Source organism: Aotus nancymaae, unplaced genomic scaffold (assembly GCF_030222135.1).
Source record: "Aotus nancymaae isolate 86718 unplaced genomic scaffold, 86718_ANA_hifiasm-v0.15.2.pri h1tg000089l, whole genome shotgun sequence".
NCBI lineage: Eukaryota > Metazoa > Chordata > Mammalia > Primates > Aotidae > Aotus > Aotus nancymaae.
In genome coordinates this window covers 427,618-441,817 of record NW_026988504.1, presented here as the reverse complement: position 1 = coordinate 441,817, position 14,200 = coordinate 427,618, and the positions used below count along the sequence as shown (strand labels likewise).

General features: G+C 50.2%; 2 protein-coding genes across 8 annotated transcripts in view; one reads left to right on the top strand and one right to left on the bottom strand.

Moving 5' to 3' along the window:
• The window catches only part of TBCD (tubulin folding cofactor D), a 201,460-nt gene that overhangs the window by 68,739 nt on the left and 118,521 nt on the right, over positions 1–14,200 (top strand). The gene's annotated exons all lie outside the window — the stretch shown is intronic.
• On the bottom strand, positions 2,568–12,642 carry ZNF750 (zinc finger protein 750). Its single transcript, XM_012452648.2, has 3 exons — positions 12,290–12,642; positions 4,090–5,700; positions 2,568–3,948 (listed from the first exon to the last, which is right to left on the bottom strand). Exons 2-3 carry the CDS (start codon positions 5,523–5,525, stop codon positions 3,216–3,218), a joined length of 2,169 nt encoding a protein of 722 aa, XP_012308071.2. The 5' UTR covers positions 5,526–5,700; positions 12,290–12,642; the 3' UTR covers positions 2,568–3,215.

The following is a 14,200-nucleotide window of genomic DNA, read 5'->3' as shown; positions in this document are numbered from 1 at the left end:
TCGAGGCAGTGGCCTCAGATACCCCTTTGGAATCCTTCTTACAAGTTTTATATAAATCTAACCCATTGCAAATAACTATTTGCCATGCTGAGTATTGTCATTTTAAAATAAAACCATTGCTTCACTAAATTAATCCAGGACCTCTGGGTAGAATAATCTACCATTCTCCTTTAAAAATTTCACAGGGCTGGGCGCCGTGTGTCGCACTTGTAATCCCAGTAGTTTGGGAGGCTGAGGTGGGAGGATCACTTGAGCCCAGGAAGGTCGAGGCTGCAGTGAGCCGTGAATGCGCCACTGCACTCCAGCCTAGGCCACAGAGCGAGACCATGTCTAAGAAACAATTCATAGGCAAGTTTCTCTCTCACAGAAATTTTACTCTTTTACTTCCTGAACCCGTATTTCCATGTGCTTCTTTCCCAGCATTTTACCCTAACGTAATGTATTTCTGCGCCTAAGAATTTTTATTGACCTCTCCATCATTTATCTGCTACAAAAGAAAATAACGTGAATGTAAACTTCAGCTCTTACATTTGGTGTGGTCGTAAGATGCTAATTGTTTTCTTTTACACCTAAAATGGTTTCTGCTAGCCTTTATTTGAGAAAACTTGGCACACAAGTCCCCAATCCCCAATGCAGCGTTTACAAGTGAGTCTGCGTGAATCCCACTTGCCTCTTTCCCAAACGTGACGGGGTGCCTGACAGTGGTATAACGGAGCTCGCTTAAACTGAAGATGCTGGTGATTTAAAAGGTTTTCTAGATTGGGTTTTAAATAATTATTAGTACAGAGTTGGCCAAAACAACATAAAATGGCATTTTATTGAAATTTAGCTCTTAATAAGATAGCTGTTTAGTTTATCTTTTGGTGAGTCAAGCTTTTTTTTTTTGAGATGGTTCTCGCTCTGCCGCCCAGACTGGAGTGAAGTTGTATGATCTTGGCTGCTTGCAGCCTTGACCTCCTGGGCTCAAGTGATCCTCCCACCTCAGCCTCTCAAGTTGCTGGGACTACAAGCAAACACCACACTGCTCAGCTAATTTTTGTATTGTTTGTAGGGATGAGGTTTCTCTATGTTGCCCAGCCTGTTCTTGAACTCCTTGACTCAAGCAATCCTCTCACCTCAGCCTCCCAAAGTGCTGGGATTACAGGTGTGTGCCACTGTGCCTGGCCAGAGCCATGCTTTTAACCAGAGTAAGTCAAGGTTCTGCAACAGTACTATTTTCGTTCTTACTTTTTATTAATTTTTTTTGAGAAAGAGTCTCGCTCTGTCACCCAGGCTGGAGTGCAGTGGTGTGGTCATGGCTCACTGCAACCTCTGCCTCCCGGCTCAAGCTACCCTCTAGCCTCAGCCTCCCCAGTAGCTGGGACCGCAGGCATGTGCCCCTACACGTGGCTAATTTTTTATTTGTAGTCGAGATGGGGTTTTGCCATGTTGCCCAGGTTGGTCCCAAACTCCTGACCTCAAGCAGTCCACCCTCTTTGGCCTCTCAGTGTGCAAGGATTACAGGTGTGAGCCACCATGCCCAGCCCCTATTTTTACTTTTAGTTTTAAGTGCTAAGAAGTCTTACAAGTAAGTAGCTAGGAATGGCAGAAATTTTGCTTTAGCAATGCTGGCGTTTCAACTTTTTCCAAGCTTGCAACCAACCTCTGTGCTCCGTCACTGAGCAGCTTCAGCGGGGTGGCCTCAGTCCCGTGAAAGTGACATGTTGACAACCCTCTGAATTGAGGAAGCATTTCCCAGTCACAGGAGCAGTTCCCATCATCAGCAGTGTGGTTTCCAGTGTGTTGGGTGAGAGGTCGCCTCTCGAAAAGTGAGAGAAAGGACGCCTGTGAGAAGGGACCGGGGGGATGGAGGCAACCCTTTCTCAAGCAGAGCTGTAGGGGCTGAGGCTCCGGAAGCCTAGCGTACGCTCCTGAAGCACTCTGAAGCCTGAGGACCCTACGGATGGCCTTTGAATAGCCCCGGTGTGCTTGCACATGCCTGTCCTTGACCACTAATTTACACCCGTGTGCACACTTGCATGCTCACACATGCACAGATGCAGAAGTGCATACCCCCACATGTGTACACATGCACACTGACACGTATACACCCATACAGTTGAGTGTGCAAACACCCGCAGATAGGCACATGCGCATGCCCACACAAATTGAATGTGCACACACCCACAGATAAGCCCACACACACACTTGCAGATAGCACGTGCACACCCGCAGATGTGCACATGCACACACCCACACAATAGATCGGGCACACGCCCAGATATGCACACCCACGTGATAGATTACGCACACCTGTGCCTGCAGATGTGTACATGCGCACACCCACACAATTGAATGCGCATACGCGCCCGCAGATCTGCACATGCATGCACCCACGCGATCGCATGCATGCACACTCACCCGCAGATGTGCACATGCGCACACCCACACAATTGAATGCGCACACGCGCCCGCAGACATGCCCTTCTCACAGGCTAATTGCCGCCTTAGCGGTCAACTCTTTTTTATGCAGTATTATGGCAAAATATTCTAAAGGGTAACAGATTTATGTTTATCTTCATTTTATGTGTCCTTAAGGTTCATATGAGTTTATTTGAAAATTAGCAACATACACATCATTTGGGTCATGAAAAATGAGGCAGAGTTAGCCAGAACATTCACTGTAACATTATAAGCAAGTAGAATAAATTGATAATACCGTCACCAGTAATATGCTTTCCCTAGCGGAAATAAATTATTTGTATAAATAGCCTTGTGATATTTGTGTGTTATTTACTTATAACAATCACATTTTTTTAATATACGGCACTTTCATGCTAGCACAGAAAATGTTTTTTCTGACCTTTTTTTCAGTAATTGTCATTTACTTCAAATATGCAGCTACAGCTAATAGAAAAACAGTTAAAACCATTTGTTCTAATACTAAGATATTTATAAGGAAACATTTATAAAAGATCTTCTGTAAGATGGCTTACACTTCAGAGTACTTGCCAGTGTTACAGTCATTCAGATGTTTTTACAACCAGAAGTAGAAGCACCTTTTCATGTTCATGCTTAATATTTATTAAAACTGAACTTAATTGAGGGTTTTTGTTTTTGTTTTTTTTTGAGAAGAAGGAGGAAGCTGCATTTGTAAAAATGCGGAAGTGCCAGTTCAGATGTGGCGCTACACGCCGCCGTGGAAGGCTCGGTGTGGCCGTGGCTCTGAGCACGTGTTAGGACACCCGAGCCCTCCTCCGCAGCGTGAACACTCTGGCCGTGTCCTGCAGCTTCGCCTTCTTAGCTCCTTGCTGGGATTTTCCAGCATCTCTTTGACTTGTCCTCTTTTGTCCTTTGGGTCTGAGGTCACACTGGGCCGCTTGGCTCTCCATGGAGCTGAGTGTGGGTGTGTCTTGCTGGCAGGCAGGCTCTGGGGCCTCAGTGTCCCCGTCGCCCACCCGGACGTTCCCAGGGCTGTAGGCTGCCAGCTGGCACAGGGCCACGGCCGCTGTCTGCTTCTGCTCCTCGCTGCTGTCCACCGTGCATGTGGCTGTGGCCTCCTCGCTGGGGCCTGTGAGTGGGGCCTCGTCACCTTCGAGGCTTTCCGGCCTGGTCTCAGGGTGGTCAGGCCCATCCTCGAAATCTTCTGTCCCAGTCTTTTGTGGAGCAGCAGCAGGTTCTGCAGCTCGTGGTCGACTGGGGAAGGGTGGCCTCGGGGCCTGGGCGTTACAGGGATCCTTCACCGAGAGATTGAGAGGAAGGTCCTGCAGCTCAGAGAAGCTGGTGGGTCCTGCCTGGGGGCTGCCTTGGTACATGAGTTTGTGGGTGGCTGCCGGCTTCATCTCTGATTTCTTGGAGAGGTTGAGGGGGCCCATCCTGGAACTGTCCTCTGGACTGGAAGGCACGGCCTCCAAGACGAGAGAGGTGCTTCCTGTCTGAGCGGGAGGCTCTGCATTCACGGCATTGAGGCTGGAAGAGGCCAAGAGAAAGCTTAGTAGCAGCTTGCTTAGAAAAGCAGCTGTGTGAAGCGGTTTGAGCAAGTGTAAACCCGGCTCACGGAACCCAACCAGAAACATTCCCCTGGAGGTTTTAAACATGACAGTCTCTTACCTTATTGGAGACTCCGCTCTGGTCTCAGGAGCCTCGGCATGTAGGCAGTCCGTGCTTTTCTTGACAGGCTTGAAGGCTGTGAGGCTTTGCTCTGGCTGGCAGAGTCTTCCCAGCGCAGCGGAGGCTGCCTTGTTGGAGAGGTCGCACAGGCCTTCGCAGGTCTGGCTCGTCTGCGTGAAGTTGGTGGGGCTTGGCCTCCCTGGCGAGCCTGTGGCTGCGCTCCCCGCGCGGGGGCTCATTTTGGACCCTTCTGTGTCCCTCTGCCCAGCCTTGGAGGAATCTTTCGCCTCAGGAATTGGACTTTCAAACTCGACGTGTTTTCTGTTGGGGTCTGAAGGGTTTAGCTTGAAAGGACTCGAGGCTGGATAGACCAGGGTGGCTTCTTCAAGCAGGTGAGAGCTGTGATCTCGGGTGAGGCCAGTGACGGGCGGGAGTCTGAGAGCATAGGAGGAAAACGCAGCCTCTGGCCTGTAGAATCCGTAAGGAAGTGGCAGGTTAGAGTGATACTGCTGGAGAAACCTGTAATGATCGTATGTTGGTGGAGATGGAGTGAGGTGCTTGGGGACTGGCCCTGGGTGAGGCAGGAAGTGTCTCGGGTCCTGGGCTCCGTAGACCGACAGCAGGGGTGCATCACACTCTGGCGAGCTCCCAGCCAGCAGGTAAGGTGAGTAGATGGTGGCCAGCCCATGCTCTGTGTAAAAGTGGGGTGGGTACTCTGGGATCGTGGGCTGCATGTAAGGAGAAATGGCCCCAAGCCCCTTTGTAGATGAGATTTTATGTGAAAACTCTGGCGGGAGGAAAGGTGAGCCAGCTTTCCAGGGGTAGCCAGGAGCGTGGAAGGCAGACTTGGTGTGGAAGGGGGTGGCCTTGGTCGTGGGGTTGGGTAAAGCCAGGGTCTCGGGCACTTCGGCGTTGTCTGGCCCTTTGAGTCTGTGCTCGCCGACTGGAACAAATGCAGAAGGCCGAGCTGCGCCTTCCAGAGCGGGCTGGGCGCCGAGGGCGGCTTCCGGAGCTGGGCTCCCACACGCCGATTCCCGGTGGAGGGCTGGCTTCTGTCCCGGGCACCTGTGGGTCCCCCGGGCCTGCAGCTCCAGGTTTTCCTTGATGTCTTCCCTGGCAGGGCTGTGCTGAAGCTTCACGTTGAAGACGGAGAGTCCGTTTGCGACAGACTTGGAAGAGGCTGGCTTTGCTGTGGCATCGGGCTGGTTGGTTTGCTTAGGGTCTAGCGAGTTAGATTTAGGGCACTTGGGAACTCGATCCTGCTCTGATACTAAAGTAATGGAGTTTTTACAGAGACCATACTTCATGTGATTGAAAAGATGTGACTTCTCGTTGCAAGTGAAGGGACACTGGAAGCATTTATACTTGAAGGGCTTTCCTGGAGGCCGTGGGATGTAATGTGGCTTTTTTGGCTTCCGCTCTTTGAGGAGACTCATTTTCCTCCTTATGCCTCAGACTCTGACCGTCTCGGTGGCGTGGTCACTGCCGACGCCTCGTGGACTTCCTGGTTTTTGAAGAGACACCTCCCGCTTTCCTTTCTTTTCCGAGCACGTCTATCGGAAGCCAGCTCTCTGTGCCGAGGGCCCAGCAAGAGCCTCCGTCATCTAGGAGCTGTAACAAAGAACAGAGTCTTGGTGTCAGGGTGGCAGGTGAGGGGTCGGCGAGAAGCCGGCCTCGGCTCGCCCCAGCGCCGCAGGATCCCTGAAGCAGAGCCTCCAAAGAGCTGAGACCACCTGCTCCTGAGGGGAGCGGCTGCCGGTCACAGAAGCAGCCCTGCCCTTGGTAACCTGGCTGCCAACTCCCCACCATGTTTTCTGTTTTCTTAGCCTGACCTGAAAGAGTCGCCTTGGGGCCTAGAGGTGGAGTGTGGTGTGTGTCCATTCTGAGAATGCCTGTAAGCCTTTGAATTTTGGGAACTCTTAACCTGTGACCTGGACCTTTACTTGAGGGCACCCTGTGGGGACTGAGGATGCTGAGCCCCCTTCCAGGGTCTGGAGAGCATCCTGTCCCAGTGCTGCCCGACTCTGCTCCAGGGGTCACACGCTTGAAACAGTGGCAATGTGATCGGCCGTACTGTCATGTTAAATGCAGAGGGGTTTGGGGCCATTTCTCCTTGACATGCACCCCGTAGTCGCAGAGTCCTCCCTCACTTTTGCACAGGGCGTGGGCCGGCCACCACTTGCCTGCCTCTGCCTGCCGGCCGGGAGCTCACCCAAGTGCAGCATGCCGGGAGCTCACCTAAGTGCCCTGCTGTCGGTCTGCGGAGCCCGAGACCAGGGGCGCGCCTTACCTCTCTTGGGGCTGATCCCTAAGCACTTAAGCAGTTCTGCCCTCTTCAGCCATGCTATTGGTGTATTCTACGTGTGGTTATTTAAAAATGAAGAACATTCGAACACAGGACTCCACCCTACTGCTTCGGCTTTGTCAGTAAGCACCATTTAGGCCTCAGATGTGAATATAAATGCTATATTTATGTGGACTTAAATGGTTGAAATACTGTCGGGGTGAATTTATACATCCTGTGAGTGACACTAGCATTGTGGGATGTGCTTTCACGGTCACCCCGTTCCTGCTGGCCAGGAGGCATGGCCAGCAACCCCTGCCCATCCAGCTGCACCTCCAAATGGCAGAACCAAAGCTTTGCCATGCTTGTGCCTGAGAGGAGACTGGAGTGAACAGTGTCTGCTTTAGAGTTGGTTGATCATGGGAGGAAGCTGTCCTGTCCTTTAACCTTTAGGGAGTGGGTCCAGCCCTCTGGCCACACCCGGTCAGGTCCTGGGACTGTGGGTCCGAGGGACTCAAGACCGGGGCCGTGTCTGTGATATGAGGGCTGGCCTGCCCTTCTGGATTCTTCCAGAGAGTCTCTGTGTCTCCCTTCCCCCACCGGGTTTCCGTCAGAGGCTTCGCCGCACATCGCTGGGGCCCTCACTCCGCCTCCTAAGCCAAGGTTGAGAACAAAGGCTTTGAGAGTCTGGGGCTCTCCACGCGGGGGCAGGGCTTGGAGCCACCCAAGCAGCAGCTGTGTCTGGGAGACAGCATGGGGGCATGGGGTGGAGGTACAGTGGGTCAGGGCTGAGCACTTTAATTTCTATTACAAATGTAAAAAGGTCTTTAGTATCTAAATATTTTCAAACAGCTTAAAGTTAAATGACCCAAATGCCTATCAGTGATAGACTGGATAAAGAAAATGTGGTGCATATACACCATGGAATACTGTGCAGCCATTAAAAAGAATGAGATCATGTCCTTTCCAGGAATGTAGCTGGAAGCCATTGTCCTCAGCAAACTAATGCAGGGACAGAAAACCAGACACGCATGTAGTCACTCATAAGTGGGAGCTGAACAGTGACAACACATGGACACAGGGAAGGGAACCCTCTGTCTGGGGGCGGGGGGTCGGGGGAGGAAGAGCATTAGGACAAATAGCTAATGCATGTAGTCTTAAAACCTAGATGATGGGTTGATAGGTGCAGCAGAACACCATGGCACATGTGTGCCTATGTAATAGACCTGCACGTTTTGCACTTGTGTTCTGGAACTTAAAGTATAATTAAAGTAATACATAAAAATAAAGTTAAATGAAGGGCTGGGTGTGGGGGCTCACGCCTGATACCCCACACGTTGGGAGGCCGAGTTGGGAGGATCTCCTGAGCCCAGGAGGTTGAGGCTGCAGGGAGCAGTGGGCACAGTGAGACCCTGCCTCAGAAAACAGCTAGATGGAAATGATTTAATCAACGGTTTCAACTGCAAGTTTGTTGTAACGAATGGGCAGATGTGCCCAGTCTTAAGTCTGTGAGGTTTTGTATACAGACGTCAGGGTGGTTAAAAGTCAGATGAAATGCCACCCCTTGAATAGAGCCGTGTGTGCGTGTGTGTGTGTGCGCGCACGCGCCCAGGAGTCAGCCGTCCCTGAAGCGAGGGACCCCCCCGCCCTCCTCCCTGCACCCCTGTGTCCTTCCTCCCACATGCCAGGGCAGGACTGGAGGCTAGGATTCCATATGGCCACCCCGAACCCTAGGGAAGTGCTCTGATTTTATTCTCAGCAAACTGGTTTCTCTACTCATTTATTCACATTTCTTAAAAACACACAGAAACACCCTTCCCCCTACAGACTGCCTCTGTTAACATACTTTAAGTTCTTTAAGACACTGATTTACTAAGAAGGGGCTCTGCTGACCTGCCAGGCCTTCGCTGTGATGAGAGTTTCTGTGTAGCAGGGACAGTGAGGCAGGGGTTTGGATGAGGACTTGATGTTTGTTACCCTGTAACCAAACCAGGGAGGGTGTCGGGTGACACCCTGGGGCTCAGACCCCTGCTCAGCCCTCTCTCCCATGGGCTGTCAGGGAAGCTACCAGGCCCAGGTGAAAGCCAAGGAAATTAAACCGATCACGATAGCTTTCTCTTTCTAATTTCCCCTGTCAGGAGAAAGAACGTGAAACAATTCTTTATGGGCTCAGTCCCTACCTTGTGGGGCAGACTTGCCCTGGGTGAAAAGCGGCTTCCCTGCCTCCCTTGAGGAAGCAGAGAAGCCGGTGCCTGGTTCCAGCCAAGCACTGGGCCTGGCAGATCAGTGGGGCCTGTGCGGGCACGTCTCGCCGAGCTCCCTGGTTCTGAAGGCGTGAGAACCTCTGCAAGTCAGGTTCCCATGATTGTATAGGATATGTTATGGCAGGGATCTGAAAACTGATGATTTCATCACTAGCTGGAAGCATCATGATCAAAACGATGACAGTTGCAAAACGTTCACGAAGTGAGAGCTGCGTCCTCGCGATACTGGGGGTATGGCAATAGAAATGCCACCTCCAGCGCCTGAAACCAGCGCGCAGAGGAACAGATGATCCCCTCAGGATTTAAGAAAATGAGGACTTTAGTTTCCGAAGCAGTGTTACTTCACATTCAGGCAAAAAAAACAAAAAACAAAACAAAAAAAAAACCAGGGAAAAAAAAACCCGTGTTGGCTAGATTTTCTCAAAAACGTTACAGAAGGCAAGTTACCTGTAAGTTATGCTGTTGCTCCAAATAGTAATTAGGAAAATAATTGCTTTTAAATTAATATGTACTTTTTTTGGTCAGATGTAATTATCTGAAATTTTGAACGATTTGCCCTTTCGTTCTTTGATCAATTAGTTGACGTATGCAGATGTGGCGTGGTGGGGAGGAAGCCTCTGGTGGGTGAGAGCGTTTCAGAGTTTCATGGCTCGAAGGGAATGTGTGTAAAGCAGAGTCTGGGCAGTAGTTTTAGTAACCTTGGATAAACTGACCTCTCAGGCTTGCACAATTTGCTAATTAAAGCAGAGAGCACAGCTGTTTCAGAGGTAAGCCGGGCGGAGTTCACCTGATCTATAAAACTGCAATAGTGTCAGGGAGGTAAGTGGGGTAAAATTGTTGCTTTTGTAAGCTTTCAAATGATGATGATGTCAGCCTGGGAGTTCTGCGTCCTGCTTCAGTGAGGCTTATAAGGATGAAGAAACCAAACCCCGCAGCTAGGACCTCGGTGGTCACATCTGCCCGTGGGCACAAAGGTTGGCATAGTCTCTGTCCGGTCGGTTTCTCCAGCCCGACCTGGTGCTCGGCAGCTGCTGGTGTGTAACATTCCCGGAAGGGTATAGTGTTGCCCAAACAGTGTAACCCAGAACCTGAGCTGTGTACGGTCATTTGTATTTGCGTTTAGAGGTACGGTTTTTCTCTAAAGGTGATAGAGAAGCTCTGGACATCTTCCTCTCCTCGGGGAGGCGTTTTTCTATTTTAGTTAATTAATAAAAGCAGAGTCTCGTTCATTATTTGGCTTTCATTTGAGAACTGCAGAGCTAGTGTGGTTTACAGCCAAGACCTCAGTGTGGTCCTGAAGGAGGGGCTTATCCTTGTCTTATTTCCCACTCTATCGGCTGGAAGCATTAGCAGGGTGGACATTCCATTCCACAGAGCTTCCAGATCTGGATCAAAGGTGGCTGTTGCTGAAATACTCATGCATAGAGTCTTCCCTGCCTGCTGCTGGCTAATGTGTGCTCGCCTCCAGCACACCTCCTCTGAGCCCGGCCTGGCGCAAAGCCTTTCTCCAAATTATTTCAGACCAGGCAGCCGGTGTAGACGGTGTCTGCCCTAGAGGCCGTAAGAACAGTGCGGTGTGCTGGCTTAAAACATGCTCAGGATCCAGCTGAGCTTTCACCAGCATTTTCTTGCTACATTTACAGATGCCACTCTGCCTTTCTAAGCGTTCTAAATGTCACGGGGAAGTGCGCTGAGCCGAGGGTTTACCTCTCTTCCTGCTCGGCGTGCACCGGGCTGGGTGTTGGGGTGTAGCTGCCCACACAGACACTGCTTTGAAGACTGAGTGGTTTCGGTTGGCCACTGGGTTGTGTCTGTCTTGTTTTTAAAGCGCTGTCTCTCCAAAGCTTCCTAGGAGTGGACAATCAGTGCAGTTGCCAGTTTCAGGGTAATAGTGAGTGGTTTCTGTGCTTAGTTTCTAAGGAGTTTGAACTTTGAAAAATAGATAAGAGAAAGAGTTCTTAAAAAAAAAAAAAACTTTGATAGGACACAGTGGAGGTAATTATAGTTTAACTCGCTAGGACATTTCCGTGGCCGGCTGGGTAACTATGCTTGTCATGTGTCCTAACCCGTGCCCCGAGACTGTGCTGTAATGCTCCTTCTGCTGGTGTCCAGCTGTCTGGCAAGGAGCCTCCTCGGCTGGAGTGTTGTGAAGGGCATGCTGTAATTACAATATTGTGATGTGGCGTTGTTGCATAACTCAAGGACACGCCATTGTCGCCTACACACTGGGATGTCGCAAGAACGAGATTTGTGAGTTTTACTCCAATTGAGCTTTTCCAGCGTTTGGCCACCACTCCCTCCCTGCCTTTCGGTTCTTTAACATGAAGGGTAGACCTCAGGACAACCGTGACCTGGGGAAAAGACAGTCTAATTTGGAAGGATGGATCCAGAAAAACAAGCAGGGGCTCTTGTTCTAGTTTCGGCAGGAGATCCCGAGTCACAGACCTGAGCTTGTAAACGAATGCACGCCACTTCACAGCCACCGCCTCCGGTCAGAAACGCTGGAAGGCCTTTGCTACTGCGCAGTGAAAATTAGGGTAGCAAATGTGGACGGATAGTGCTTGGTCAAGAGTTGTTCTCCTCCAAGTCAGATTTATGAGAAACTTCATATAAGGAAACAGCCCTTTTTGTGTCTGTGTATATATGTACGTAAGAACCTTCACAACCAAACACAAACTCGCCCCTTCTGTTTGGTTTTCTTTTTTAAGCTTATGTCCAGTTTTAAAATTTATGTAAGCTAAAGTCCTTATTTTAAACTTTAACAGTTTTAAAAGTTAAACTGGACATAAAATTCAGCCCTGTCTGATGTACATACACCACACACATATATAAGCCTGAATTCACTTTAGTGTACACCACACACATAGAACCCTGAATTCAACCCTAATGTACATACACCACACACATATATAAGCCTAAATTCACCTTAGTGTACACCACACACATAGAACCCTAAATTCACCCTAATGTACATACACCACACACATAGAACCCTAAATTCACCCTAATTTACATACACCACACACATAGAACCCTAAATTCAGCCCTGTCTAATGTACATACACCACACACATATATAACCCTAAATTTGCCCTAATGTAAAACACCACACATATAGAACCCTAAATTCCCCCCAATGTACATACACCACACACATAGAACCCTGAATTCACCCTAATGTACATACACCACACACATAGAACCCTGAATTCAGCTCTGTCTAATGTACATACACCACACGTGTGTATCTCTTTAGATTCAGCTCTGTGTAATGTACATACACCACACACACATGTATATGACCCTTACCTCTTGCTGGCATTTATTGTAGTTTGTTTTTGAGGTTAGGAACAGTTAAGCAATAATATGAATTTGTGTTGGTTTAACTTTTATGAATTTTAGGGCAGAACAAGGAGTTGATTTCTGGATAAGCTTGTTCATGTTCTTAGAATAAAGTGTCGGCCTCATTATAAGTTTTGTAATCGTGGTCTGCATCCCAGCCGTGCACCTGCTGGATCCTGAGTAATTCTCAGAGCCCAGAGCAAGGCAGAGCAGACACGGGCAAACGCTGCGTTCAGCTAGGTATTTTAGATACACCTGAGAAGAGTTTTAAAAGAAAACTTGACTTTGAAAAGAAATAGTAAGTACTTACCAGAGGTGGGCAGTGCTGGGATGTGGCCGGGTCTGGGTGCCGGTGGCTGGAGGTGCTCAGGAAGCAGTACTTGTTCTCACGCTTGCTCGGTGAAACTGGAGCCGGCTGTTCCAGTGGGAGGGATTTAAGTGTAGGAGTTGAGCCCTCAGGGCGTAGAGATGCACCTGATATTCTTCCTGCCCGCAGCTACGATTCATGTGTTTGCACCCACCGAGCTGCTGCGGGCAGCCTCCCCAGCCCCGGACCCTGCGAACAAGTATCTCGCAGGCTCTGCTGCTGTCTCTGAGTGCGGTTTCGGTGCTGCCTGGATGGCCACAGGTCGGGGGGCTTTACGTGTGTCCACAGTGAGAATACAGATGACTCTACTCATCACACCCAATGAATGTTTGACGTCATGATAAAGACGTGTGAGACTTTTCTTTAGAACTCGAGCATGTGTACGCAGCAGGTACCGCATTCATGGTGTCCTTGCCATGACGGGTCCAGTGAGGCCTGGAGGGTCTGTGTGCCTTCCACCCTCTACCCTGCTCCTGAGAGCCTCTGTCCCTGGTCCTCCTTGGGAGCCGAGCCGGCAGGGAGGCAGCTTACCCCAGCGCCCGGCTGCAGGGACCTGCTGGAGCTTGCCCATCCCCAGGCACCGCAAGAGCTGCGGCAAGGGCTGCGGCGCAGGGCGTGCGCGTGCAGGGGAGGGGGCCGGCTGTGTACTCCCACAAACCACCCCCCAACTTTAAATTGCAGAGGTGCTTAATTTTGGGGCCAGCTTTTTTTTCTGGGGAGGCCGGCTTTTATCTCTACTTCCCATCCCCCGAAACTGCTTGCTTGCTTATTTAATCCAAGGCTGTCACCCCGGCTTTAGTGAAGATGGGAATGTGGTGTTAGTTTGGGGACCGGGGAAGCAGATGGGATGAGCTGGTGGCTGGTTCGTGCTGGAGCCTGAGGCTGCGGGGCAGAGGCTGCAGGGCTGTGGTGTAGGGACAAGCTGGCCAGGACAGATGTGCTGTTTTTTTGTTTTTGTTTTTAATTTTTTTCCTTAAGACTTAATATTTTACATGGCTTTGCTTGGACTTTCATATTTAATTGCTTTTTGTTTTTTGAGCAGGGTCTCTGTCACCCAAGCTGGAGAGCAGCCTCAGCCTACTGGACTCAAGCGATCCTCCTGCCTCAGCCTCCCCAGTAGCTGGGACTACAGGCACAGTCACTGTGCCTGGCAAATTTCGTGTAGAGACAGGGTTTTGCCATTTTGCCCAGGATCGTTTAATCCACTAAGATTTTTTTTGGTGACTTTTGTCCAAATGAGACATCCACATACTTTATGAAGAGTTGTGTAAGTCTCATCACAAGAAGCAGCAGGTCCCCGTCCCTCTTACCTATTGCTGGGTGGCTTAAAACGAGCACCATGTTACTGTGTCTCAGGATGTTGGTCAGGAGTTTGGGCAGGGCTTAGCTGAGTGCTGCTTCTGTTCATGCACACCGACGGGGCCGGCCTCGTGGGAGAGAGCGGCCAGGTGGCTGGTCTGGAGGGTCTAGGACAGCTTCACTCACCTGCCTCGTGTCCCGGACGGGGCAGCTGGAAGCCTGAGATCATCCTCCACTTAGCACTTCAGAGGCCTCCTAGGAGGGGGCTCAGGATGTCAGAGAGCAAGGTGGAAGGTTCCAGTCCTCCAGAAGGCCGGGCTGCAGATTGTCAGTGTCCCTTCTGGTCCCTTCGGTCACCTTTCTGATTTTGGTTTCCGTCAGTTCTGTTTTGTTCCGAGTGTTCCTTTTACAGCATCCCATTCTCATGTGGTAGTTACAGTAGCTTTTCTCATCTGAGGGTTTTAGTGATAGCTTTCTTTTGGTGGGGGCTGGAGGAACGGGGGTGGGTGTTCTCCCCGTGTTTGTTTGTTTGTTTGTTTTTTGAGACCTGGGGTC

Coding starts and splice junctions, on each gene's coding strand:
- ZNF750 (XM_012452648.2), bottom strand. CDS start 5,525: ATGAGTCTCCTCAAAGAGCGGAAGCCAAAAAAGCCACATTACATCCCA. Junction 3,949..4,089: donor AGAGCGGAGTCTCCAATAAG/GTAAGAGACTGT, acceptor GGCCTCTTCCAG/CCTCAATGCCGTGAATGCAG.